Below are 27143 nucleotides of genomic sequence, written 5' to 3'. Positions count from 1 at the left end.
TGGGTTCTAATGTAAATCCCACAGAAAAACATCTGGATCTTTGTCGAAGAATGTTGTCAAAGTCCTTTCTACTTTGCTTCAAAAGATGCAAATATACACTAAATTTAGAGACCTATCTCATCCACCTTTGTCCAGGGGGATTTCTCCCTGCTTTGGGGAAGCTGGGGACACAAGGTTCCAGATCTTATTGCATGGCGATAGTAAGGTGGAGTTCCAAGAATGTAACTGGGCCTCCAGAAGTGAGAAATATTAAATGCATGAAACTTTATCTACTTGGGAGTAGTCCCAGTGTATCCAGACAGTAAAAGTCAAAGCTGAAATACATGTCTGTTCACTGTGCATTATTTTACTACCGTATGCCAAAACAAGTGCACAGCTAGGAGGTGAACATGCCTCATCATAAAGCATCTTGTAAGAAAGCAACTGTTGCAGAAAAGAGGAAGTCTCTGCCACTCTTCTCCCCAGCTGTATTCAAAAAGCAGCTCCTTCCCACGTTAAAACAGCAATCACCAAAGAGCCCAGGGAAATCAAATCCATTTTACGTGCAGGGCACTACCGTTGGAATATATGGGGCTCCAAAAACCCTTATCCTTTTCCCTTAAAATTCATTTTGCCACCCCCACCCCCGCTGGAATTCCGGTGTTGAGGTATGTTAGCACGTAGATTCAAAGCTGCTTCCATCATATTGGCCACTTTCTAAATTATTCCCTTTGAGCTTCTTTAAAGAAGTGCACCTGCAGAATTCTGACACACAGGCTTTGATGAAAAAGGGATCGGATTTTTTTTTTTTTTCTCAGTACCTTATAGATTGTGTAGGAAGCCCAAGTCCTCTTTGAAGAAGCTCATAAACCATGCGGGCAAAGCTTTGGAAAACAGAAGAGAATGAAATAGTACATACCCCTCCGAAGGAATTACATAATAATCAACAGTATTCATAGTGTCTGTGTGTGTGTGTGTGAGTGCGCTCGTGCGCACGTGTGTACACTATCGCTCTTAAAATTGGTAGATGACACAAATATTATAATAAATGCAAGATTCTCTGTATGCAGCTGCTGGCAAGGCTGAGAACTAGTAACGTTTCTGAAAAGAATTGATGATGAGTCTTAATCACTTATTGGTCCAGATTTTCCTCAGCCGTGGGAGCCGTGCCGCTCGTCAGGCCTGCAGCCCCGCGATCTCCCGCCCCGCCCACCCTCGCCGTCCCTAGTTACGTAAAGGGCCAGGGAGCTGGGCACCGGTAGGTTAGGGACGCAGCGCTGGGCTGGGCGGGGAGGGGACAGACACTGAGGCGGCTGAAACAACGCAAAAAGGCTAACCACACTCATTTGCATCCCGGAAAATTCCTGAAACCTTGTGAGGGAGGAAAGGCAATGGAGAAGAGGGTGGCTGGGAAAGTGGGGAGGTGAGGTGGAGGGCGGGGACTGCGAGAGAGTTTCCTAAAAAAAAAAAAAAAAAAAAAAAATTAAAATTAAAAAAAAAAGTTCGTGCGTCTCAGTCAACCAGCTCTCAAAGCACTGACACCAACGTTTCTCCGATTTTCTTCCAATAAGTTAGAGTTTTCTCATGTTTAGTCTTATGTTTATTTTCCAAAGGGGGGAAAATCATGTTTTTTCTTTTATTATCAGTATTACTAAACTCGAAAGAACCGAAGTGGAAAATCCGGACGGTTGTCTCCAAGAGAATCTTGAAATAGACATTGAGAACAGATATTGTTGCTCCGTTGTACGCCTCAGTTTTTTTTTTTAAAGTTATTTAGCTTTCTTTTTTTTTTAAATTTTGATTGTATGTGTATTCTACCTAATATAATTCTTCCAAAGCCAATCCGATATTTAAAGCTAAAATTAAACTTTTTTTGTTTTGTTTTCCTTTTGTATTTAAAACACTTTTCCTTCTTTTTTTTAATTTTCATTTCCTGTGTTTCTCCTCCTTGTCGCCAGTTTTACTACCTGGGCCTTCCCCAGACGTGTGCCTGTTAGTGGTGGTGGTGTTCAAGAACATCTTGTCCATGCCTTTGAGCGCCTCGGTGAGATAGTTCTGCAGGGCCGTGAGCGCGGCGCAAATGGCCGGGGCGCCGAAGCCGTGCGTGATGAGGCTGAAGTGCGTGAGGCAGCTCTGAATCCCCGGCTCCAGGATGGGGCTGGGCCGGCTGTTCCCGATCGGTGTCCGGTCCTGCGCCAGCAGATCTGTAAATTCTTTACAAAGTTGCCTGCAAAAGGGTGGGGGGAGGAACAGAAAAATCACCCTGGGTGTCGTTGTCATTGGCATTAGAAAGGAGACGCTCACACAAGCCCAGAGGCGCCCGGCTACCGAAGAGCGAGGCTAATGTGGACGATTCCGCTCTGTTTCCTTTCCCGGCGCTCTCCTTCCCCGAGCAGCTGGGACTGGAAGGAAGGCGGGGGTGGGGAGGGAACGCAGCCCCTCCACCCCAAAGCCTTGCTTTATTTTTTCCCTCTTCAATCTTTCCTTCTCCATTCCAGGACTGCATAGACTGTGCTCTGAGAAACTCGCTAGGTGTTGCCATGTAATTATGAATATTCAATCATTTTTAGCTCTTACCTGGTATTTCTTTTGGGCCATTTTCCCCCTCCCACCTCTCCAACCTCTTGGTGATCCGGCGCATAAAGCCCGGAAAGATTTAGGCCCCTGGCCACAAGCCTGTCCCTAGCACTGAAGCAGATTGCTGGAGCCTTGCATGGCCCAGGGCAACAAACTGTTTATTCTAGGAAAGAACGCTGATTCCATTCAAAGCAAAAACCTGTTTACCTACAGTATTTGGGAAGGGAGAAATTTTCTTTCTTTTTTGTTTTTTCTCCCTTTCTTGCTTGTAAGTGCAGACGACTATAAATCTTTGTAAAGCAGGATTGTTGTCAATATAAAAGGATTCCCACATAGTTTAAATAAAACCTAAAGGTGGACTGTTAAGACACCAGGGAGGATAGGTTTTATTTGTTGAAGGTTTTTATTTCCTCAAGGCACTTAGAATTCAGAGGAATCTCCCAGCCTTAGAAATCCTGTGTACCTAACTACAGATTGAGCTTAGTTGAGAAATTTTTAATATAGGAGATAGATGGGAAGTTTTGAGCCCTGCAGGTCAAATGACTTGGCTCTGCTAGCAGGCAGAGCTACAGCATCCCAAAAGCCACAGCCTTTCTCACATTGGCAGACTTTGTCTGTCTGTTTGCTGCCCTCCAGCCCGAGTCTGTGGGATTTTGAGAAAAGCAGACCTACAGCGCTCCCGTTTCCAATTCCTCATGGAATGACTGGGCAGGCACTTGGCAACACCTGGCCTTGCCAACGAGGAAACAGTCCAGGTGACTGGATTCAAAGGACCCTGGAGCATTCTTTCCCCAGGGTGCTGCCACTTTGGTGAGGGATACTGCCTAAACCAGGTGGGGTATACGTCTTCCCTCACCCTCTCACAGCAGCTGAGAAGTTGTTTGGTTCTAAGGCTGGTGAATAGAGAACGCTGATAGGTTACCCTCTTTTCACCGTGTGGTTTCTACCTTCAAAATACACATACACACTCACAACCTGGGAGGAACAGGCAGCAGTTCTGACCTAAGTCAGGCAGTTCTCAAACCAGAGGTGCCTCGGAATCAGTGGTGGGGTTCAGGGTACTCTGAGGTCCTCCTCCTCCCTCCAGTGATTCAGGGGGTTGAGGTATAGGTTCATGCCTAAACGTTTTGGAAAAGCTCCCCAGGTAATTCTGACACCCCACATGAAGAAGTACTGGCCTAAGAGAAGCCACCAGGCTTCAAGAAGGGGAGAAGTTATAAGCATCCCTTCAGGAACTGGAAGAGTCCTTGGTGGAATTATTATCTGATTTACACACTTTTAAGAGAGGGAAAAAAGCCCTAAAATATTAAAATGCACTTCCCCACAACAGGTACCCGACGGCAGACACCAGGGCAAGGGGTAGCAGGCAGGCAACTAAGGTGTGGTGCAGCTAGCTTGTACCTCAGAGGAAAACCTTGCCGCAAGAGGGTGCCGGCCAGGTTTTGATCATTGGGAGAGCTGGTTAAAGTCTTTCTATAAGTTTTGTACGCATTACAAAAGTGCCAAAAAGGAAATTCTGTACTGGGGAGAACAAATACTTAAGAGTCAAACATTTTAAATCTTCAAAGCCCCAAACGAGGGTCTGTAAGCAATTAAAGTTCTGGGACATTAATATTTTTTGACCCTGCGGAAAGGGGCAATCAAATTCCAATCACGTCTCAAAAACATCTGGACAAATTTGAGCAAATGATTTTTCAGCCTTCCATATATTTCTTTAAATTACGCTGTCAACGGAACAAGCCGCGTCCTCCAGCGCTAAATAAATGAGCGCCGCCGCTGTTTGGGCCGCGCCTGCGAGAGAAACGTGCCGGCGCACGCAGCGCCGCCCACTGCAGGCCTGAGCCGGCCATAAAACACCAACAATATGACACCGAAGCCAAAGACAGGAGTAAATCAAATAAATAGAAAACCCACTGTAAAAGTTCAAATGAGCTCTAGACCTAAATTTAGCTGGAGATTTACTATTTTCCCCTCTGGAGTTGTAGTAAATTTTACAAGTCAGTGGAAGATGACAAACAGCAACGTTGGAAACGGAGTAATTAGAGCTGTGGGTAGAGATGGGTACACGTGGGTGACATATAGACACTCTGAGCGAGCACACATGGCTGTGTGGATTTGACAGGGAAAGAAATGTGAAATCCAGGCAAAAATATGTGCCTAGGGATCAGGGAGGAACTGAAACAAGGACCCACCCGGAAAGGGTTGGAGAAAAGAACTGTAAAAATCAGGAATTCAGATTAATAAAGCCATTCTCTGCAGACTTGGAAAGAGAGAATAGCAGAGATAAGCCAGAGGGAGCCAGGAAAGATTCCTAGCCAGCTTGCCACAGGCTGCAAACACCACTTTCAACCAACCCAGTGATCTATCGACTTCTCTGCCCCTACAAATGAGGGCTCCACACTACCACAACCCAGAGCTCCTCCCAGCAAGGAGCCTCAGCAGGTTGGAGAGTCTGGGACACTCACTTGGTGGCCAGCAGCATATTCTTTCGGGAGTGCAGGTCGCTGGGGTCCGTGTGCTGCCGGTTCAAATACTCCGAAACAGCTTTGGCAGGAAACTCTGTTTCACAGATGTACCCAAAATCTCGAGCTAAGTGAACAGCTTCTCCTGAAAAGACAGCAGCAGACAATCAGCACCCATTCCCTAAATATCCTGGAACAGGAGAGGCTCCCTGGTCAACTCTGGTAGTGTTACTAGAGGAAGCCAGCTGTTGGGGACGAAAGCAGAGATGAGACAGATGCCAGAAGTAAAAATGATCCTCAAGCTGTAATTAAAGTTGACAGAGCTCTTTCCAGACCCTCCCTGAGCCCTAGCTAGACATCTCCTGAAGCTACAGGGTCTCTCAAAACCCACTTGCTTTGTCTTAAGGGAAAGGTGGGCTGATGAATTCAAGAACCACCTTAAAATGGAACTTACAACATTTGGCTGGCTGTTCAAGCCAGATTCCCCCTTCTCTTTAAAGCATCTGTTACACCTGCTTTAAATAAAATTTAAAAGTCACCATCATCTTCCTATAATTGTATTAGGAAAAAATCTCTTATTAATAACTAATATATATAAACAAATCCATGTGTGCATATGTCCACATATATTAAAGAATATATGTAAAATATATATGGAAAGAGTTTTGCTACCCAGCAATGAAATAATTGTTCTCTTTGTCACTTTTCCTGCTAGGCTTCAGATTTCTCTCCTTCAGAGGTTGCTGTCATTATCCTCCTACTTAAAGATTTTCTACTGCACAAAGATGACACAGAGCTGTAGAGAACCAGAGCTTTTAAGGTATCTCTTGGCTTCTGAGGAATAAAGAATTGTTACTCTTTAAAGCACAGCCTTGGGGGTTCCAGGAAAGATCCCGAACATGAAAAAGAGATATGTTGAATTACCCCATTGCTACATTACTTTTAAAGAGCACGACTTACATTTAATCATCATTATCATAATAACAATGAAAGATTTCTCATGGTGCCTACCAGAATTCATAAAACTGAAAACTGCCAACCAAATATTGGAATTTCAGTGGGTTTTCCAGTTTCTCCTCTTCTTCACCAAATTTCCTATCTTGGACAAAGATTACCTGCACTGCTTTTCAAAATGAGGATTGCGATATTAGCAATTCCCGGAAGGGCAAAATGTGAAACCCCCAGGCTGAGAGTCGACCGCTAATAACTGTGGTTTGGAAATTCAGTGACTGCTTCCTCTGGAGGGTAAGTTTGGGCCAACCAACTTTGCCTTAAAGATGGCAAAGTACAAAATCCATAATTGTGATGAATTTATGGTTGCTGCTTAAATATTCTAAGATGCCCTCCTCCAAAAACCAACTTCCTACAGGAGGGTCATAGATCATAGCCAAAAAAAAAAAAAAAAAAAAAAAAAAAAGGAAGAAAAACCACAAACTATAAGCTAGATTTTAAAGAGAATTCTACATGTTCCTCCTTTAGCATCATCTATCTATACAAAAAGTCTTCAAAAGTGCGTGGAAAATGTGTATCATGAGAAAACTGTGCCTCAAAATAAACTCACCTTTCCATTTCATTTTCCACAAATTTTGAAGTATACTCATATTTTCTCTCCTTTTCCCATTCCACAAATTCCACTGTACATTCTCTTTTTCTAGACTATATAGACAAATTTTTTTCATTATATACCATAAATACCATCTTCAAACTCAAACTACTGAGCAAATTAGGTCTTATTACAATCAGGATACCTTAATTCACACTTGAAGAATCTACATTGGTGATCAGACCTGACTGCCCTCCATGTTTCCACAACCCCCTCCCCAATTTTCTCCTAGGCATCACTGGCCTTATTAAGCCATCAATATTTCACTATGTTCCAGGTAATCAGCAAGAGATACGGCCCTGGAAATGACATGTGTTTTAAAATAACCATTAGAGGTCATGATTGCAGTATGTTTCCCTGTTCCAGCACTTCAGAAGTAAAATCTGGGAAGGAGAAATGGGTGTAGAATAGATGTTGCTTTGTGGTTCACTCTTGCAAGAGTTCACACACAGGGTGTTTCCAATATTGGGTGGCAGCAGAGCTGACCCCTGCCCTGACTTGGAGGCTAGACCTGCCTACTCCTCAGAGTGCACAGGAACTCCCAACACGCAAGGACATCCCCTGGCCTCTCTACAACGGCTGGCTCTAAGTAAAAGGACCTTTGAACTTCTCTCAAGCAGCCGCTTGACATCCAACTCATAAGGGCACAACAATCGCAATGATTTCCAGTTAATCATGAAACATGTAAAATGTCAGCCTCCAGCCGACAGTTAAACTCAGCCACTTCATGAAATGGCCACACGTCTTGCTTACCTTCCACCAGGGAGGTGAGTAACGTGACATTTGCTGCTTTGCGCCTGCCCGCGGGTAAATTCAAACCGATTTTTTCTAGCCTTTCTCGCAAAGATCTCCCCCCATTTTTCGATTTGGCTCTGAAATTGCAAGAATTAACATTCTGATTAACCTCAGAGTGTTCCTGAAACAAAGTTTAGACTTAGCAATCTAAAGCCCAGTGGAGCTTGAAGAGGTTTTAACTTGAGGTTAGCACATTTTTTTCCCTTCCTTTTGGTTATTTGCTGATAGTTTGCTGAGGTTTGCTTAATTTCTGCAATACAGAGCATAAAAAAAAATTGAGTCGTTTTCTTTTTTTATCTTGTGAGGAAAAAAAATGATACCAGATGGGAATAATTAGGGTGTAGGTTGTGGGTCCAGAGAAGGTAGAAGTTGCACATGCACACACACATTTCTTCCTTGTCTTGGAGCCAGTGAGGTGAGCAGCACAACCTTGCTGAAAAGAGGAATAGAGCCAGGTGGCTCAGAGAGGAAAAGGCACTTGGTGGAACAGGTGAGCTTTGCGAGGAAGGGGTCAAGAGCTGCTGTATAAGCAGCTGTGTCAGAAAGTGAGGGAAGACTGAAATATGAAACTAATAATGATAAGCATAATAACACTAAAATTAACACTCTGGGGAGTTTAGTTATGTGATAAGCACTTTATACTGATTATCTCTATCTCATAACAAGTTTTAACCACACATGCTCAGTGCTCCGGGGGTGACTGAACACTTCCGTGCTGCCTGGCTCCAAGGACTCGCTTACAACTGAACAGAGCAGGGGAATTCAAAATGAGAATGTTCCTGGGTCACACCCTAAATTGCTCCCAAGACTCTCTTTGTAAGTGCTAAAGTTGGGCAAAAGTACAAGGGGGAAAAATTACCATGAATTTTGTTGCGGTATTATCCACACAGCCATATTTAGGAAAGAAGGGGACTATCCATCCCAAAATGAGCACTTGGAAAGTTCCACCTCATACAAAGTCACCTTCAGATCAGAGACACTGCCAGTGGTTCAGGGGTTAGCAGGGACTTTTGGGTACAATTTAACCTTCAGACAAAAGGAAGTTTCCAGGAGGATTCAGTCTGTGGGAGGAATATCCGGGTGCACATAGATGGGTCCATGCAGTAACCATCAATCCTTCTTCCATGCGATTATTATTCCTAATGGTGGTGGTATTATAGAAAGAAGGAGTTCACCGATCTAGAAGAGTTTTTCAAACAGTGGGGCACAATGCATTTGTGGGTGGTGAACCCAATTTAGTGGATTGCCAAGTGCATTTTAAAACATACAATCAAATACAAAAAAAATGCCAGAGTACACTAGAGATATCTGATAGTGGAGGTACGGTGTACAGATAGATGTAAGTTCCAGCTCGCACCCTTAGGCTGGAGAAGGCGCCCCTGGTGACCTGGAGCAGGAGGGCCCGGGGCGGGGAAAGTGGCAGCAGGTTTTCAAGCGGCAAAAGAGTGGGGACCGGGAGGGAGGGGAGCGAGGCTGCGCGTGCGCAGCGCGGGCCCGCGGGACGCCGGTCTGAGGGCCGCGGCGATCAAGGTTCTGGGTTTTCGCCGTTTGGGTACCCCACTCGGGCCGCGCGGTTGCTAGGCAACCGCGTCCGCCTTCTCCAAGGTCCCCGCACCGGCTTTCTTCCCGCCACCCAGGAAACATTGGGTTGAGGGATTTTACCTTCTGAGGACGCCACCGAGGAGAGACGCATTGAGGCATTCGGGGGGCGAGAGCCGTCTCTGAACTTCTCCAACAGTTACTTTGTACTTTGAAGTTGAACTGAGCAGAGACAAGCGGCCTGGGACCGAGCAAAACACCTCTCCGGTGTTGACGGACATGCCTCCCAAGAAGCCATCTTTATTCATCATTAGAGAAGTCACAGATTTGGGAGGAACCGGAACTAGAGAGAAAGAGAGAGGGGAAAACATTCCATAAAGGTGACCCGGTTTCAGTCCTGGTGACTGGCTGACAGAACGTGCTATTGTGAGAGGCCACAGGACAGGAACCAAGTGGAAAGCTGGGGAGGAAGGATTTGTTCCAGCGAGGCTGCGGTGCGTTCAGAGCGCTGTGCACAGATAGAGGCCGACACTCCTTTGGAAACTTACCCCGTGTGTGGGCACACACGTGTCACTTTCCACGGCACCGCTCACTACACCAGTCAAGAAAACACACAGCCCCAAGCTTGGACCATGCTATGAAGCCAGGCAAATCCTATTCCATCACGTGCTAGCTGTGTGCCCTTAGACACTCATTGAATTTCTCTGCATCTGTTTCCTTTTCTGTCTCCTGAAGACAATAATGCCAGTCTCATTTGGTGATGAAGCACGAAGGTAATCATCACCACCCAGTGATACAAAACGGTAATACCAATTGTCTCTATGGGAACCCCTCCCTCCCCTCCCATTGGACCCGAGTCTGTGATCATCACCAGAGATGCTCAGGAAGTTGAGCCCTATCAGACTCTGTGCCCCCAGACAGACAATTCTGGGCATCTGGGCTCCAGGGAGCTGCCCTCTTTAAAACCGGCCCCACTTCCCCCTATATAATAATGATAGATTCTTTTAGAAATAAATCCAAATGCTCACCTCCAGTGAAAGCAATTTAGCAGTGAGATGAATTTTGTTTACAAATTAAAGCTCTGGCTGGTGGTTGTTTGGAGCGGTTATGATTCACAACAGGTGCCCTGATCAATCAACCAATCACTCTAATTCATATGAGCGGTGGTCTTGCCTTGCCCCAGTTGTTTCATTTCGGCAAGTAATTGATAACAAACCGCACTCAAGGTATGTTTTATGCAGAAGTTAATATGAGCTGACAGCTGGTTGCCACTGCTACCCTGGCGCATTCAGCCTCTCCAGCCTGTATTTCTGTTTAATTGTGTTTCAGTGTCATCTGCACCTTAGGAAGAGGCTGGGCTCAGAAGGCTGGGAATGAGGAACAGTGAAGTCAACATCCTGGTTCCCTGGTGATCTTGCCCCTTGAGACTCCTGCATGATTCAACTCCATTTTCTTTCCCTAGACTCTAGAGGTCACTGGGCAGATGATTTGCCCTATACCTTAGTCTCTTCTATTGGGATATGAAGACAACAAATCTTCACAGTATTTTTGATTACCAGTCCACGGGATTTATTGAAACATGCCTCTGATATGCAAAAAGATGTTTCCACTCCTACTTCTTTGATAAAAACTCTGTATCACTCTATCATCCCGATAGGAGAAAGCACTCTTTCTGCCATCTGGAGCCACGAACACCATAGTTCAAATAAGATGCATAACCTCCCTTGTATGGAACAGGATAATCAACAGTAAGCATGTTTGTAACAGTTCATCCTTTTTACCAAGAATTCTGGCATTTAAACCTCTATAATTACTCAGAGACTTCTAAAAGCCAGGAAGTTCCAAAATCTTTTATTTACTATGAATTGTAGTTGGCTCTTTACACAACAACTTGTGGAAAACAGCTTTCCTAGAGACGTTGGGGAGGGAGTACAAAAGTATTTCATTGAGCCACTTCGTGGAGGATACCTGTATCTGTCCACAGAGGCCAAGACCTTGTCCCAGGTGGATAAATGATGATAGGTAACAAGGTGGCTCTTCTTCAATGGTTGAAGGGGGATGGCTACAGGGAAGGCTTTCTTTTTCCTCATTCCCCTCCTATTTTCATTTTGGAAGTTGCTTCTCATTTGAGAATGAACCAATGAAAAGTCAAAGTGTGAGTATTAATCAAATTTGCATAAAGTCTAAAATTAAACTCACTTAACAGTCCAGTGACTGGATTGGGAACACCCTGTCATTGGGTCTCATACACAATATTAACATCTATTTTAATCTCTTGTTCTTCACAGCAGTCCTGATTTACACATTTCACATTCAAATTCACATTTAAGGCCCTATAAACAAATAATTTGTGATCATGGAAATTGGCATCATGTAAACTTGGGAAATTTTCCCAAAATATAGATGTCCCTTTGTAGTTTTAACATTATGTGAACTATGGAAATAAGTTGCATTGGAGTCACATCTTTGATAGTCTGTAACATTTTTTCCTTACGTACTACTGATAATGGTTTAAAATAACAACAACAAACCCACTAAGCTGAAAATACAAAGTTCAGTTCCTGCATCCTATACTGAATAACTGAATAGCTCCCCAAAGATTAGAATTGTGACCGATTCTCATGGTCACAGACATCAAATCTCTTGAAAAGACAGGCCTTTAGAGACACTTTAAAACCTGCCTTCTAATTTCACTACTTTAATTGCCTGATTTACCTGACAAGAGCTTTTCCTAAGGGGAATGTGTATTGCTCCCTCCCGTGGGCTGTACCTCTCTGCATATGCATTAACACCTAAATACCCTCAATTGAATCAGCTTTTGTCAGCACCCTACCACTCCCAGGAGGTGTGTTTTTTCTTTTAAAAACAATGTTGTGATGTACTTCAGGGTTTTTTGTTTTGTTTTGTTTTTGTTTTTGTTTTTAAGTATCACAATCCTGTTTGACTTTAGCATAGTCACTTCTCATCCTTAGGTTCTTAACCTGTTTCCTACCTAGCAAACTTTTGGTCCCTTACATTTCTCTTGTCCCAACTTTCCTTTAAGTCCTTAACTCCATTGTCATCTACTTTCCCCATCCACTTTCACACCTGCTTAGCTGAGCTGATTAACCCCATATTTTATTCTCTTTGACTTTCCCCTTCTGCTTACCTCCAGCTTATCAATAAACCCAGAGAGCAACAGGGCCCGGTTGATTTGTTAGTAATTATGAGCACACTGTTCCTGCTCACAGAACCCAGCGATGACTGAGATAGGTTTAAAGCGACAGCAGGAAATGGTAAGGAAATGGAGCATAGCAGAACTCAGCATGAAGCTTTCAGTTCTTTCCATGTTTACAATTTTCTGTGCATACATTAAAAGTTGAGTTTTCTTTTTTTTTTTTTCCTCTTCACTCAGTTGGATGGCATAGCCAACTTCTTGAATGTAACACATATAAAGCTCACTCACCTCCCTTTCCCCCTGCATTATGTTGGGGAGAAGTGGGGGGAGAAGGTTTAAAAATACACCAATACTTCATTAGAGTAGCTAGGGTTTTATTTAAGATAGAGGAGGGTAAATGATTAAAGAAAATATTATTCATTAGCATGTTGTATAGAGCTAAAGGGTTAATAGGCTGCCTCTTCATCATTTCTCTTTAAACTTAAGTGTGAAACCATAGCCCTGGGATCTTTGTGTTTGACTGGGTCTGCTGGTTGGCAGAAGGAAAGAAATGAACTTATAGAGTCAAGGCATGAGTCCCTCTTTGAAAGGCTATCTGACTTAAACTATGTGGTGAAGCTACATGGTGAAGCAACCAAGAGGCTCAGCATTGATTCAGAATGGGCACTAAAAGGCAAATAATTACATCTCACCAGCAGAACACCCTTTCCTCACATTTGCATCCTTTCCCATCTACCTGAGGGCTATATTTTATTTCACATGGATAGCACATGTATAAATGTGAGCACAAATCATAGAAAGAAAAATAATCCCCAACAGCCAGTATTAGCATCCTTTAGGGACAGAATCTAAAAGGCTGGACACTGCATTGGGTCTCATCATTTCATGGTGTCTGGGACCTCCAGAAAGTCATTGATCTATGTTGGCACTTGGGGGAGGTTCTTATTTGGGGGGTTTCATATTAAGGGACTGAAGAAGAGTGTCTAATTTTTCCTGCTTTGAAAAACATCTATGTACTCTGGTCACTCTCTGGGTGGTGGAATGCATCTTGGTGTCTGCTTGATAAATGCCAACTGAGATTCCTGTCAGCTCTGGAAATGTGAACCTCTTCTTTCAGGAGGCTCTGGCAGACCCTTGGTGCATTTTACCTTCTAGGCTAGAAGGAGGAATACCAACAGCATTCATTGTAATTGAAATGTGGCAATTCCTTTATTCTTCCCACCCAAAGAAAATGCACACCAATCAAAGTGTTTATATGGGGAAGGGGCCAGAACTAACGGGGAAAAAAGGTGGGATAGAATGGAGGTTGAACTGAAACTAACCAAACAGGATATCCCTAAGACCAATGAAAATGCCCCACAGTCACAATATTTGAACCTTGGATTCCAGCCACGACAGCCTTTCCAAGAAATCCCAGCATATTTTCTGCTGTCTAAGGTGTCAAACAGATTGCATATTGGCCTCTGATTGCACCAAAACCTTTTTCTCAAAGCCTAGGTAAGCCTTTTTTTAGTTAGAATATATGATGGTGGCAATGATCATTTATATTAACCCCCCACTCCAGATTTCTAATCTTAATGGAACTGAGAGTTAAGAATGATTTTTTAATGTCTCGTTGGATTTTTAGACTGTTAATGTACCGAATCCTTCTCATTATTACTTTATTGATTGCTCATTGACCAGCCCTCTTCAAATCGTATTAACCACCCTCTGCCGGTTTAGATTAGGAGAGTTTTAAAAAGCACCTTTCATTACTCTCTCCCACTCTTGCCATGGAGTTGAGACTAGGCAGCTTAATGGGAGCTCTAATGGGGCAGCTAAGAAGAGAGGGGCCACGGTCCCTGCCGATTGCATTAATAGCTCAAAGGGGGCCAATACAGAAAATTAGCCGTAAACGAGCTCTGGAGATCTTCAAATGAAAGAGCCATTTATCACGCTGGCTACCTTCACTCTACTCGTTTGCTCTCTCTACTGGGAACAACTCATTTCCTCTTAACTAAATTACTTAAGAAATGTCAGCTAAGCCCAGATAGCAAACATAACAAGAGAGGGAGCCTATAACCTATGCAGTCATATCAACCAAGGTGAAAAATTAGGCTGTTTAAAATTTAGGAGAAGGCTTTACCATAATTGGAGAAAAATAAAGATAGAGAAATGTACCTTTATTGCTCCTAGTTCAGAAACACACCCTTGATGGTCTGGGTGCATGAATACAGAGGCAGAGACACCCAAACCTAAAGCAGTTGTCAGCCTTCTATTAATGAGTTGTAATTTAAAGAAAAAATATCCTTCTAAAAGCTCATTAGAAAATAAATTAAACAACTGTGTCCTTTGCCAGTTGTTGGAAGTTATTTAGTTTAGAAAAGTTTTTCACCTCTTTTATGAAATTAATCTCATGAAGACATCCCTCATGAGGGGTGTAGGCAAAGATAGGAGACCACAGGGCAGAGAAGAGGCTAATGAACCCATAACTTTATTTTAAGAGGTTCATTTTTTGAGTTAGAAAAATAAATCAAGCACTTATTCTTATTTTGCCTATGGCTCTCTAAAGACAAAAATATGGTATTAGTACCTTTTCTTCATGTAATAAAGCAAATATAAAACATTAAATAATGGAACTGACCTAATATTTCACACCACACCTTCTAAATCAATTAAAGTAGCTAGAGTGCTACTTAAATATTTTAAACCGTACATTTTAAAAAGCTTTTGGGAACATAAAATATATTTCAATGTTTTAAAAAGAAACTGCAACTCATGTCAATGTTCTTCTTATTCCTGGAGATAACCTTACATATAAATATTCACATTTCTCTGACAAACATATGCAAGCTCTGAAGCCAAAGCATCCCACATCTAAGAATTATTTTCAGCTCCATTTTTGCCAGGCAAGCTAAGTTCCAAATATTTTTATTGGCCTGACTATTAATAACATTGTTGATTGGTCATCTGTTGGGCACATCCCACTGCCAGCCCAAATGATGTTGCTAGGATACGGAACCCTGAGCTAAGTAGCTCTAGCTTTCCATGAAAAGGGCGGGGGAATTAAAACAAAACACACCAAAAAATCACATGCAGAAGCTCCTCCCCAACTCCTCCCCAATCAACCAGTAATTAACCAAAAGATCCAAGATGGAATAGTGCAAGTGAGCTGTCAGCACAGTTGCAATACTAAGCCCCGAGCCTGGGTATCCTAGCAAACTCAAAAGCTGGCATCAAACCTGGAAATGATAGCTAAACAAGAGAGGGGAGAGATGTTTGGAACAACATTTAAAATATTGGTTTTGCCTTCAACCTTACTATTCTACAAGATACTCATTTCAAAGCCAAATGAAATCATTTCAAATACTGATTCTCCCACCCATGTTTGAAGGCTGCTCTTCCTGCCTTTGTAAAAGAAGAAGACAATTTAGAATCCCTCACCCTGTTTGCAAACCTATTCCACAGTTCTACTATCCCAGTTTGACTCTGTCAAAGCATCTTTCAAAATCATCCTTTCTTTTCATTGTTTTTGTGAATGTCAAGTGGCTCAATTGAGTCATGAATGACTGAGGCCGGGGATTGTTGACATCAAACATAAGGACAGGCTTTATTCAGCATTGATAGAAATGGGTTACAGTCCTAAGTCCTATCTTCAAATACCAGTTCCTGTGATAATTAAAGACTGCACTGTTTATACATTCAAGTTCCCTAAATTTGTGGCATGTGAGTGACATTCAGGCCTTTGGGCAGCCACACACTAATCTCCAGGCATTCTCTCAGTGACTGTCAGAGAAGAGGAGAAAAAAATTAAGCAGCTGCAATACGCCCAAAATGAGTTATTGTAATTACATTTAATTAGTTTAATTAGTTAATTATTTTGCTTACAGCTGTACAAGAGACTGCAAACATTTGTTAATATCACATGCCCTTTAACAGTATGGGGTGATTCCACAGTCGCACTAAATCATGAATGCATATGTAGAAAGATTTAGAAATGTGCCTGGGCTGCCTTTAGTGTCTCAGGATGCGCATATTTAGCAACACATTTGGCAGTTAAAAAAATAAAAATAAAAAGAAACCACTCATAAAGTACAAAGAACAGGGAACAAAATTAGTGCCAAAAAGCCGAATACAAAATCAAAGATAGAAGAAGCTGCCCCAGTGACACAGGGTTTAGCTCCACAAACTCCAGTTATCAGTGAAATAATTATGACACATTTTTGAAACCAGTGTTTCCCAGTCAGTTCCACATATGATGATAGTTCAATTGTCTAAGAGTATCTAGGACAGCTACTGACTATACCAGGAGAAAAACAGCAGTCCTCTCCCTCTCATCCGGGTTTCTGTTGGCAGCTTTCTCTCCCCTCGCCCCATTCCCTTCTTCGCGACATGCCCTTTTACCTAGGCTGACAGTAGCTGCCCTGAGATTGTGAACAAACATTTGCCTCGGATAAAATAATGAATTTCCCCCCCAAAATGAAAGCTCATCATAAAGACATTAAACCACAGGAAAACTTTGCTTACTTTTGAGAGGAATAATCCATACCTTTTTTAATGACAGATTGGTCCAATAGATTCATGCCGCTGTTATTGGCATCTTCAACTGACTGTGAATATAAAAACATCACTATTCAAATTGACTGGATATTAAAGAACCACACACATAAATCATGTCATTCCAAACTGGAGTTTGTTATTTCCATTTATATTAATTCACAAAGGGAGGTTTTATTATTATCATTATTAGCTCCAAATGGACATGGAAATGAAATTTACACAAATTATAAATTCTTCCAAGGAAGAAAGGGAGAAAGGAAACTGTGAGAGACAGCTGAGATGCAATCTCCATTTAGTTATTATATAAAACAGAGATATTACACAGACATATAAACTTTTATATTATTTGCTCTTATGACTTGTAAAAATTTGTCAGCAGCTAAAAGATTTCACCAATATTAGTAACAGTGATTTCTGTTTTCCATTCTATCCCAGCACATCTTAACCCCAGAGCCATTTTACAAATAGATAATAGTTTACATTATGGGATTTTAATTAAAGTCTGCGCACTTTGGAATGGAATGCAAACAGCAACACATAGGAACATGTTTGCAAGCCTGAAGGACCGCACACCTACTGCACTACATTCAGGTTCCTGTGAGCTACGAGCTTCTTGCTGCACAATGACACATCCTCAGAGGAGCCTAAACAATTTACTGTCCCTGCGCATTCTGCTGATGCTGCTTCCCAGCAAGGAGCACACCTGTTAGGGAGGCAGTAACGGCAGACACAGAGACACACACAAAGGCTTGGACCCTCCCAGTCAGCACCTGGGTGACCTCATGGGGAGCATTATTTCTCCGTGCCACAGTTGCGTCCCAGAAAAGGAAAATTTCAATGCTAATCATTGGTAGCACTTCTGAGGGGGAAAGAGATACAGGAGCAACATTCTCACTGTCAGGATACACAGCCAGAACAGAATCTGTTTACACCAAACAAACAGCAGTTTAAAAGTAAGATGATTTAGTCAGGGAGGAGGCATGATAATTTCTTTCCCTTTTTAATAGTGACCCTTCAGTTCTCAGAAAGATGAAGAAAATTGTTGTACCTCCATAAGATATGAAAATAAGTGCTAGATCTTTCTGAAATGTGCAATTGTTCTCCTTAGTCCTTAGCAACTCATTTGCCCAATTTGTCAAACCCTCTGTACAGAAGTAGAAAGCAAAGGGCTGGAGGTGAGGTGGGGTTTTCACAGCACCTCCCACTTACTCCTGCTGCATCCCCAGACAGGGTGTGTGTTCACAAGAAAAAGTCTATCCCCAAACTAGCAGCAGTTTAGAAACAAGATGATCTAATCATGGAGAAGGCATGTTTATCTGTTTCTTTTCATTTATGGTAGTGGCTTTTCAGTTTTCAGAAAGGTGAAGAAAATTGTTATCCCTCCATAAGAATTATTTTCCATGTTGCAACATGCCATGTACATCCAAAGAAATAGTAAAAAGCTGTTTAAAAAGTACTTCACTTAACTTTTTCACAACTCCACTGGGGACCCATACACACACACACACACACACAATCCATCTCTTCCTATGCTCACGTGTCTGCAATGGTAATGTGTCCACGCAAGACAGAAATACTTGCTTGTGTGTGTGGGCCAGCCGACCTCTTACACGAGCCTGGACCCGTGAGCCCTTACACCTCACCCTCACGTTGGTACGTAAATATGTATATACGCCTCATCAGCGACGTGGGGTAGTTGTGGTAGTTAATGAGAAGGCTCTTGTCTGATTTTCTATCTAATTACGGCCGCCTGCTGGGTTTTTGTACAGGATATTCACGCAGCATGCTGGCGCTTAATCGTCACAGGGAGGATCGTAAAGATTTAATTAGGACTGCATGCGGAAGCGCAGAAAAACAACTCAGACTCGTAATTACTAGACTTCTTTAGTTAAAAGTGATACCAGGGGTTGCTTTAAGACACTAGGGTGTGTTTCTGTGTGCATGTGTGTGTGTGTGTGTGTTGGGGGGGTTGACTTAACATTCTTGTATGTTTACACTCATGTATGGTAGAGCTGACGGGAGGTTAGGCTGCAAAGATGGGAAGAAGGAAGGAGGTATAAATGGAACCTAAACAAATCCCAAACTAGGTGTCATCTCATTTCCTCTTTCTATAGCCCTGTGTCTGAGTTTTTAAAATTGTCCTCCCCCTACATACACAATGGGTGAAATGTAGCATACCCGGAACCCAAACAGTGATTTGCTAGTTTAATAGCCCCTGTGAGTAAATTGAAATAGAAATTGACAGGGTTTTATAGTTTCATTTAAAAAAATATTAGAAGCATTTGGTTAATTAGCTCCCTACTTCTCTACTCTCTTGGTCGGGTGGTGGTCCTGTGTGTTTGCCTCTAGGTCACACAACATTCCCCAACCTTTGACCCACAGGCGGGGCAGAGCCCTCAGGGTCTGTCAGGTCTGTGGCTGGGGGGGATCTGGGACACACATCAAGCCCCATGACAGAGAACAAGTGACTTGGAGATCTGGGCTGAGGTGCATTTTTGTCCCTCTTAAAGACCGAGTGCAGCCAACCCGGGTAGCTGCAGGGAACGTAGAAACCCTGACTCATGGTAACTTCAGCCCCGGAGCTCCGGATCCCTTCTTGGAAGTGGATCTTACCAGGTGGAGCACATGAATCTCAGCCTCTGGACTCCAGGGGTCTAGTTCAGGTACATCTACCCTCCCCTCCACCTGGCCCGTCTTTGTCACCTGCCCAGTATCATGTCAACTTCACCCTTGCCTCAAGAGGTCTGTCACTGGTATATGCAAGACAAACACCATCCCTGCCCTGGTGGTTTCCTTCTTGGGACACATGCAGGGCTTTTCCCCTGCTAACCTTTGCACTGGGAATTGTCTCTAGGAGGTGCATCAGACCTCCCATCCCACCAAGGAATCGGCTGGAATGAAGCTGTGGGAGGAGGAACAGGGCAGAGATCCGACAGGAGCACCAGAGGGCCAGGCCTGCTCTTTCTCTACTTTCGGGCTCTATTTACCTCTGCAGTTTAGAATCCCAACCCCAATGACTCAGCCCAGGGTGCTCTGTTCACATAGACAGTCTAAAATCCCTTCTGGCGTTTAGACCAGGGGTATCCTAACGTGTACTGATGTATTGAACAACCTGGGTGTCTTTCACATTTTATCTTTCACCACTCAAAAACCCTCAAAATTTTTTTCTGAAAAAAAAAAAAATCTAAAACCAAAGAAATCTGCTGCCTTTGGGAGAAGAATTCTTGGGTTCATTTGCTCAGCCACTTGGCCTGCAGAGTGGTGGTGACATTGCATCACTAACAGTAACGGTGATGAGTTGATCCACTTTCATTATCCAGCACTTTGAACCATACTCAGAGAGGTTAATTTAAAAACTTTCCCCTCAAGACACGTATTACCCCAATGCATTAAAAAAGACTATTAAATATTTCCTTTCTCATGTGATATTCCAAAATGAGCAATATCTCCAGATAGGGACAATCAAGCTTGGTTACATCAACAAAACCATCACTCTTTATTATTATGGGTAAATCCAACCACAAATCAGGTGATTTCACCTTTTTTTTTTTTGAAAATAATAAATAACTGAATTTCTTTTAAACCAACAAACCATCATAGACCACACAGAGACAGCATTTGATGCTGTCACCACATTTTAACTATTTAAAAATGATATCTCTTCAGCAAGGTACAGAAGAATGACTCGTGAGCCCTTTTCTCTCCAACTGCATTTTCATCTGCTTCATAAGTATATCTCAAATGATGCCTAATATACACAACTATACCAATGAGACTGAAGTGTCAATTAAATACCTTTCAACCATATTTTTCTTTCCTGGAGACTATTTAAATTATGGGGGAGGGAGGGAAGAGACTTGCCCAGAATTACCCAGACAGTTTTAGAAATAATTTCTTTGATGTTTCTTTGTTTAGTTTAACCTAGTATTCTCAACCAAATCAGGCTCCATTGTGTAGGCTGCAGATGGGATACAGGGTGGGTAGGGGGGAGTGTTTTGAGCCTTTTGTTTTAAGAAATAAACACGTGATGCCTCTTCAACTGGGTGGTGGCACTGGGGAGAGGAGAGTGTTAACGGAGGAGGAGAACTGGAAAAGGAGGTGGGGAATATCACTCCACAGTCATTTAATGGACCAAAAAGTGAAAAGAATCTCCCAAATGTTACCTGTCCTCCTGGATTCCCAAACCCAGTTACGGCTTTCTGGGTCTCTCTCCTACAAATATTTCATTTCTTGGATCAGATGATTTTGGATCTGTATCTCGGGACAGGGCTCTGCTGCTTATGGGACAGCCACAGCAAGAGCAGCACAGAGCACATTTTTCTTCCAATGTGCATAGCCATGCTTACCACTACCTTTGCAAATCCAGCAGGAACCTCTGGATTCTGCAGGCCTTTGAATGGGACCAGGCCGGCTACGGGCTATGCATGCTGCTGGTATTGGTGGGGTACCAAGTTTGCCCACACAAAGCACTAGAGAATTTGCAGGAGCCAGAGAGTTGAGGCAAGACAGAAATCCTGATTCCTAATTATCTCAAATTATCAACACACACAAATATTTCTCCTTTCATGACTTAATTTCTAGTAGTCCTAGCTTTCATAATAGGATCTCCAGAAATCGCCACAGCAGAGCCATATATTTATATACACATATATACACACAAACACTTATGCCCTGAACTTCTGCTTCTGTTCTAAGGACGAGAACAACGTCCCCGAAAGGAGATAAGAACCGTCCCTCCTCCCCGCCCGGGACGTTCGTTATTTATTGTCTCTTTTATTTGTTTGTGGTTACCTGGACGTCTTCCATGCCGGGATGGCCGAGGCCGTGCAACGAGAGGCTGTCACCCATGCCCGCGTCCAGGCCGTGGTGCGCCGAATGCAGCAGCACGTCCGGCCGGCGGACTGAGTGGTAGTCCCTCCGGGGGTCAAGGCCCGAGAGTTGGGGCAAGGCGGCCCGAGGCTGGGGCAGGAGCGAGCCGGCTTCCGAACCCACTTCTTGTCGCTGCCGTTGCCCCCAAGGGTGCTGTTGGGGCTGGTGCAGTGGATTCAGGGAGTAGGGATCGTTGACGTGGGAGTAGGGGTCCTGGCTCTGGTGGTAAGGGAGCGGCTGGTAGGGGGGCGGGAAGTAGGGCGGCTGGAAGTCCGACGACGGGGTGTGGGACAGCGGCGGGGCGCTCGAGTAGGGTCCTTGGGACACCGAGCCCAGCTGGGAGAGCCGGGAGCTGTGGCTCGGGACGCCATCGTGCCGGTCCTGGGAGCGGAGAGGAGAGAGAGAGAGGGAGAGACACAGAGAGACAGAGAGAGAAGGGGGAAAAAATACAAGCGACAAATGGAGAAGCTTGGCTTCTCTACGTTCTTCCCGGGACGAAGAGAGCAGAAAGTTTGAAACTTGGACCCCTAAATTGACTCAGGGGGGCCACATGATTTCATCAATTCCAAACGCGAGGCTTTGGGGAGATAAAAAGGTGGTGGGTTTGAAATTCCCCACTTAACCAATATCTGAGCCTTCTTTGGGGAGGGCAAAGCAAGCAACAGGGCCAGGGACAGGAGAGAGATTCTAACCACCTCAAGAACACAGAAGGCTTGATCCGGGTTTGCTCTTCTGGAGGTTTCAAACTGTTTTGTTTTTGTTTTTGTTTTTGTTTTTCCCCTAACTCTTCTAGAGGTCCAAAGCACAGCAACTAAAACTTCACAGATTTGCTGTGTAGCTGCCCCTGTTTCAAAGCCAACTTCTGCCTTCACTGACAATGCAGCTGGCTGGTCAGGAGCTCCCCACACTACCTGAGTCCCAGGAGCTTGGAGACAGCCGCCTGCTTGGAGTTCCCAGTTACCCCTCCCTCCCCAAGAGGAATTAAATAACTTAAATAGTAGTGTTTGATGAAAATGGATCTCCTTCTAAGTCAAATCCTAAGCCCTTGTTGAGTTGTGGTTTGTAGGAGTTGTTTCTAAGGTTTTTATCTAGCACTATTATACTTTTAGGGTGTTAAGATGAAGGATCCAAAGTTGGGGATAAAAAAAATACAACAGCCCAGATGACTTATTCTTGGTTCTATCTGGAGTATAAACTAACAGAAAGGAGAAGAGGGAGAGATGTGTGGAAGTGGCTTTAAGCTTCTCCCTCTCTGTGGACATGCCACCGTAAAGTCCCTAGAACTCTCTCTCTCTCTCTCTCTTTTTTTTTTTTTTTGCAAAAAGTCACCTAAATTTCTAAACTACAATGGCAAATAAAAAGTTTTTCGGTGCAGCCTCCCCCCTCCCAGCTGACTCATGGAGCTCAGACGGGAACACACAATGCAGAGAGAAGCAGCTGCAGCCTCGTCCAATTATGGTGCTAAATTACCAAGCCAAAGGCGCTCAAAGGAAGACAGAGAGAGACGGAGAGTGAGGCACACACACACATACACAGAGAGACACAGAGACAGAGAGACAGTGAAAGGAGAGAGCATGCAATTCTGGTACAACGTGAATCCGAACTCACCATGGATGAATAGGTGTGGACTAACATCTGGAAAAAAAAGCCTGGTTACTGCTCAAAATCAAACAATGACTTAAAAAAAAATCAAGGAGTCCAGCAGAGAAGCGAGCTGGACACAGGAGCTGAGCTTGAGGTGTTTCCAGGACAAGCCATCAAAAAAAAAAAAAAAATTTACCCCCCCCCCACCCCAACAAGATTGGCGATGCCTGTCACACACAGACAGAACTGTTCATCTGTCTCTTGCCTTCTTTTTGGCCTCTTTTCTTCTGTCGTTCTCCGGGGCTCCAGAAGCAGTCCTCTTCCACCCGGAGCTGGGCTCAGACTGCTCGGGCGCCCCTTCCTCCCTCTGCTTGCCTACACCGCCTCATAATAATTGATATTCATGACTATTAATATTACACGAGTACTTTAAAGGGAGAATGGAGGACAAATGGAGCGTGAAGCCGCGGCGAGCGCAGAGCTCCCCTACTATTGTAAATGACGTTCATTCAGTGGAGAATTACTAGATGTAATCAGACGAGGGGGCTGGCAAAGGCAGACTGGGGAAAAAGTTTAGCAGGAAAGAGGCAGAACTTCAATTAACTGAGCGGGGACGCGCGTAAAGCAGTCCCTGCTCCTTTGGACAAGGCATGAAGGAAAGCATAGCTGGGGGCTTGTACAGAATGTAGGTGTTCTTGTACCTGCAGAGAGACTTTTCTAGTGGGAAGAATTGATCGCCTTGGGTGCTTTGTGTGCAGATTAAAAAAAATAATAAAAAAATAAAAGGAAGGCGTTGCCTCCCCATTTGGAGGGGAGAGGAAAGTACAACGGTGGGCCCAACTGTTTACAGTGATGTTTGCAGACTCTCACTGAATGTGGAAGGTTATGTTCGTTTATTAAAGTATAAGCTAGATGAGGGGCCATCCATCCCCAGTGTAGTCTTTTCCTCTTTAGTGCTCATACCGCCTGCGATTTTTACCTCAATTTAAAATATATGTGATCAGTCTTCAAGTGCACGAAACTTATCCTTTCCAACAAAGCCAGGGGCAACAGAAAACCTTTTTGGGTATTTCAGGAACCCGTTGAACTGGCCTGACTGCCATTTCTGTTAAAGTTCAACCTTAGTCCAGACTTAAATAGGCTCCTTCCACCACGCATTGGGGTCTCCTGCTTTTTGAGCAAAAAATTTAGGCAGAAAGGACTACCTGCGATTCTCTCTCTCTCTCTCTCTCAATCTCTCTCTCTCTCTCTATCTCTCTCTCCTCCCACCCTCCTTCTCTCCCTCCCTTTCTCTCCTCTTCCTCTTTCGCTCCACCCCTCCCATTTTCCCTCTCCCTCCCTCCTTCTTCTCTCCCTCCCTCCTTCCCCATTTAGCCAGTTTACTTTTCATAATCAAAGGACGAGTTTTTACCCCGATTACTTTAATCCCTCTACGTACACCCAGAGCTATTTACAGCGTGGCACGGTCCCAGCCAATGTCAAGCGCACTCTGAGCGCTGCTATTCTTCAAGACCGTCCTAGCGCCTTCGACTTTACCATTATCCCGCCTGTTAAGGAAAGAAAAGGAGGCAGAACCGAAACAAACCGCACCAGGCGCCCAGGCGCGACTCTTCTTTATAGTCCTTGCACAACCACAAAAGGCAGAAAAGCCCAGGCTTCTCACAGCAGGAAGACGAACCCTTCGCCCTCTCTGGGTCTCCTTTTCCCTCTCTCCCTTCCTCGCTCTCCGCTCCCCCCAACACCACCCCGCCCACGAAATTAGGATGTGGGGTGGCCATAGCTGGAGGTAGCGGGGGTGGGACGGGGACACCGGGCGCAGCTCGAGGGACGCCCGTCGGAGCCCTAAGCACCTCGTATGGTTGGACTGGAGGGCTGGCTCAGGACTTGCCGGCCGCTCCCGGGAGTTGCTCCTTCCTAACGTCCGCAGGACGACTCCCGCCGGGCTTTCGGGAGCCGTCCCGGGTCGGCTCGGTGGCTTTTCCTCCCTGGAGTTTTGCGGACTCCGGCGCGCAGCGCACCGAGCCCGCTTCCAGCAGCCGCGAGCGCGGACCCTACCCGTCGCGGGGAGCGTGCTTCTCTGCCCACCTCGCCTCTTCCTGGCCCCCGGCCCCCTCGCCCTCTTTCCCTAGCTCCTGCTTCGCCTTCTTACCCCCCCACCCCCCAATTCCACTTTGCCTCTCTCGAACCGCCGCTACCTTTCTGTCCTCCCTCGACGTCTCCTCCGAACCTCGGCTTTCTCCCTTCCCCTCGCACCCAAGTGGAGTTCCGCCAAGCCATTCGCTCTGCCGCGAGGTTCCGCGGGCGGCCGCTGGCCGTGCCCGCCCCGTCCCGCGTCGCGTCCGCCGCCCGGCGCCCCGTGCCCCGCCCGGCCACCGGCCTCGCCCGCGAGCCGCGGAGCCGCCTGGCCGCCGTCTGGCCTCGCCCCGGAGTGCCGAAGGGAACGGCGAGCGCGGTCCCGGCCCCGCCGAGGCGGCAGGCGCCCTCCGGGCTGGCCAAGTTCTGCAGCCCGCGAAGAGTTGCGCTAGCCTCAGTGAAGGGGACCGGGGCGGCTGAGCAGGAGCAGAGAATTTCGTTTAAAAAAAAAAAAAAAAAAAAAAAAAAGTCCAAACACGAGGCGGCTGTGATCTCTGTTTGGACGCAATGACCCGCAAAGAAGCAAAACACAAGAAAACGGAAAAATAACTGCTACGGCTTCGTAGACCGTGCTCCCTCCTGCTTTCTTTCCACCGTCTGTTTACCTCTCTCCCTCTACTTTCCTGTCTCCTATTGGGATCCGTTTGTTGCCGGGTTCGGAAATTTTATTGAAAATAAAACATTAAAAAGCCCGAGTCTGTTACGAATGAGGCTTGAAAACCCAATTCCCTCTCACACTCAAAATGAGGAGAACCCGTGCCTTTACGAGAATCTATTCTCTCTGACCGTCTGCCCACAGTCAACAGCACCACATTCCCCATCGCAGCCTAAAAGGGGGGGGGGGGGGGGTTGGAGGGCGAGGAAAAGAGAAAGAAAAATCAAAGAAAAAACAAAGATCTCCTAAATTAAAGTTGCCGGATCTCAACCTTAAAGTCCTTGTTTTTTCAGAATATCGAAGTCTTCCCCCGAGTCATCTTTCGTAAAAGTTAAAGAAAGCTAAGAAAACCGATGGGAAAACTACAAGGAAATAGCTTTTTTTTTTTTAAATATACATATTAGCTATATATCTGTTGGGGTGTCCAGAAGCTCAAAATCTGTATCTGCAAAGCTCATAGATGCATCTGGGGGTGTCGGCTCACCTCATAGATATCTTCGTACTTGACATTCTCCACGAGCTTCCAGAGCATGATGGCAGCCTGGTCTCTAGGAGGTGAGTGCATTCATGTGAGGAGCAGATGTGTGGCTTCTCAGGACTCCGCTGTCTGTAATGATCCATCTGTAATTGGAAATGGGGGATACACACCAAACCCGACGCTCCTCTCCCATCGCAACTTATATCTGTTGTCTCAAACAATAGGCTGCAGAAGTAAGCCTCAGCAGAGAGAAAAGCAACATTGCACACACAGGAGTCAGATGCAACCCACAGACATATATATTATAAAAATCATAAACACGCATTTACACCCAGACACCCACATGGAGTTACATAAGCACCCCTGGGTCACACAGAGTCTACAGACGGAAAACGTGCATTTAAGAGAGGGAGAGCTGATCCGCGTGATGAATATAAACATATATATTTTTAAAATCCCTATATTGAAAATGATGAATCATTGTAGCCATGAACTAAAGTCCGTGTGATTCCTAAGGAGAAACCAGCTCCCTGTTTTCCATATAGATTTTAAAAGGAGGACCATTTCTGAGGTTTTTAAACACAGGAGCTCCTATTCCCATGTTCAGACAGAAGATATTTTGAAACTGGATTTACAGATTTTTAAGGATGATTACCCTGTGTTAATGGCTACACAAATGGCTACACAACTTTTTTTTTTTTTAACTTTATCTCTGTCACTGTAGAACAAAAAATGATAGCCCCCACAGTGCCCATCTCTCCTATTTTCTGGTC

The 27143-nt window shown here is 44.6% G+C and overlaps 1 protein-coding gene across 2 annotated transcripts; it reads right to left on the bottom strand.

Annotated features, from left to right (window-relative positions):
- Positions 1–1905: 1905 nt before the first annotated feature.
- On the bottom strand, positions 1906–26457 carry TFAP2B (transcription factor AP-2 beta). Of its 2 annotated transcripts, none has more exons than XM_062187528.1 (7): positions 26377–26457; positions 21443–21901; positions 16641–16701; positions 9079–9298; positions 7375–7493; positions 5022–5163; positions 1906–2206 (listed from the first exon to the last, which is right to left on the bottom strand). In XM_062187528.1, the coding sequence occupies exons 1-7, from the start codon at positions 26455–26457 to the stop codon at positions 1906–1908; spliced, it is 1383 nt and encodes a 460-aa protein (XP_062043512.1). The 2 variants fall into 2 exon arrangements, with proteins under 2 accessions (XP_062043512.1, XP_062043513.1); XM_062187529.1 differs by lacking the exon at positions 26377–26457 and adding an exon at positions 23129–23155.
- Positions 26458–27143: the final 686 nt, after the last annotated feature.

This window comes from Lepus europaeus, chromosome 3 (genome assembly GCF_033115175.1).
Source record: "Lepus europaeus isolate LE1 chromosome 3, mLepTim1.pri, whole genome shotgun sequence".
Lineage (NCBI taxonomy): Eukaryota > Metazoa > Chordata > Mammalia > Lagomorpha > Leporidae > Lepus > Lepus europaeus.
The sequence above is the reverse complement of the archived record's forward strand: the minus strand, read 5'-3'. Positions and strand labels throughout refer to the sequence as shown.

Coding starts and splice junctions, on each gene's coding strand:
- TFAP2B (XM_062187528.1), bottom strand. CDS start 26,457: ATGCACTCACCTCCTAGAGACCAGGCTGCCATCATGCTCTGGAAGCTC. Junction 7,494..9,078: donor CTCGGTGGCGTCCTCAGAAG/GTAAAATCCCTC, acceptor TTGCAATTTCAG/AGCCAAATCGAAAAATGGGG. Junction 2,207..5,021: donor AATATGCTGCTGGCCACCAA/GTGAGTGTCCCA, acceptor ACCCTTTTGCAG/GCAACTTTGTAAAGAATTTA.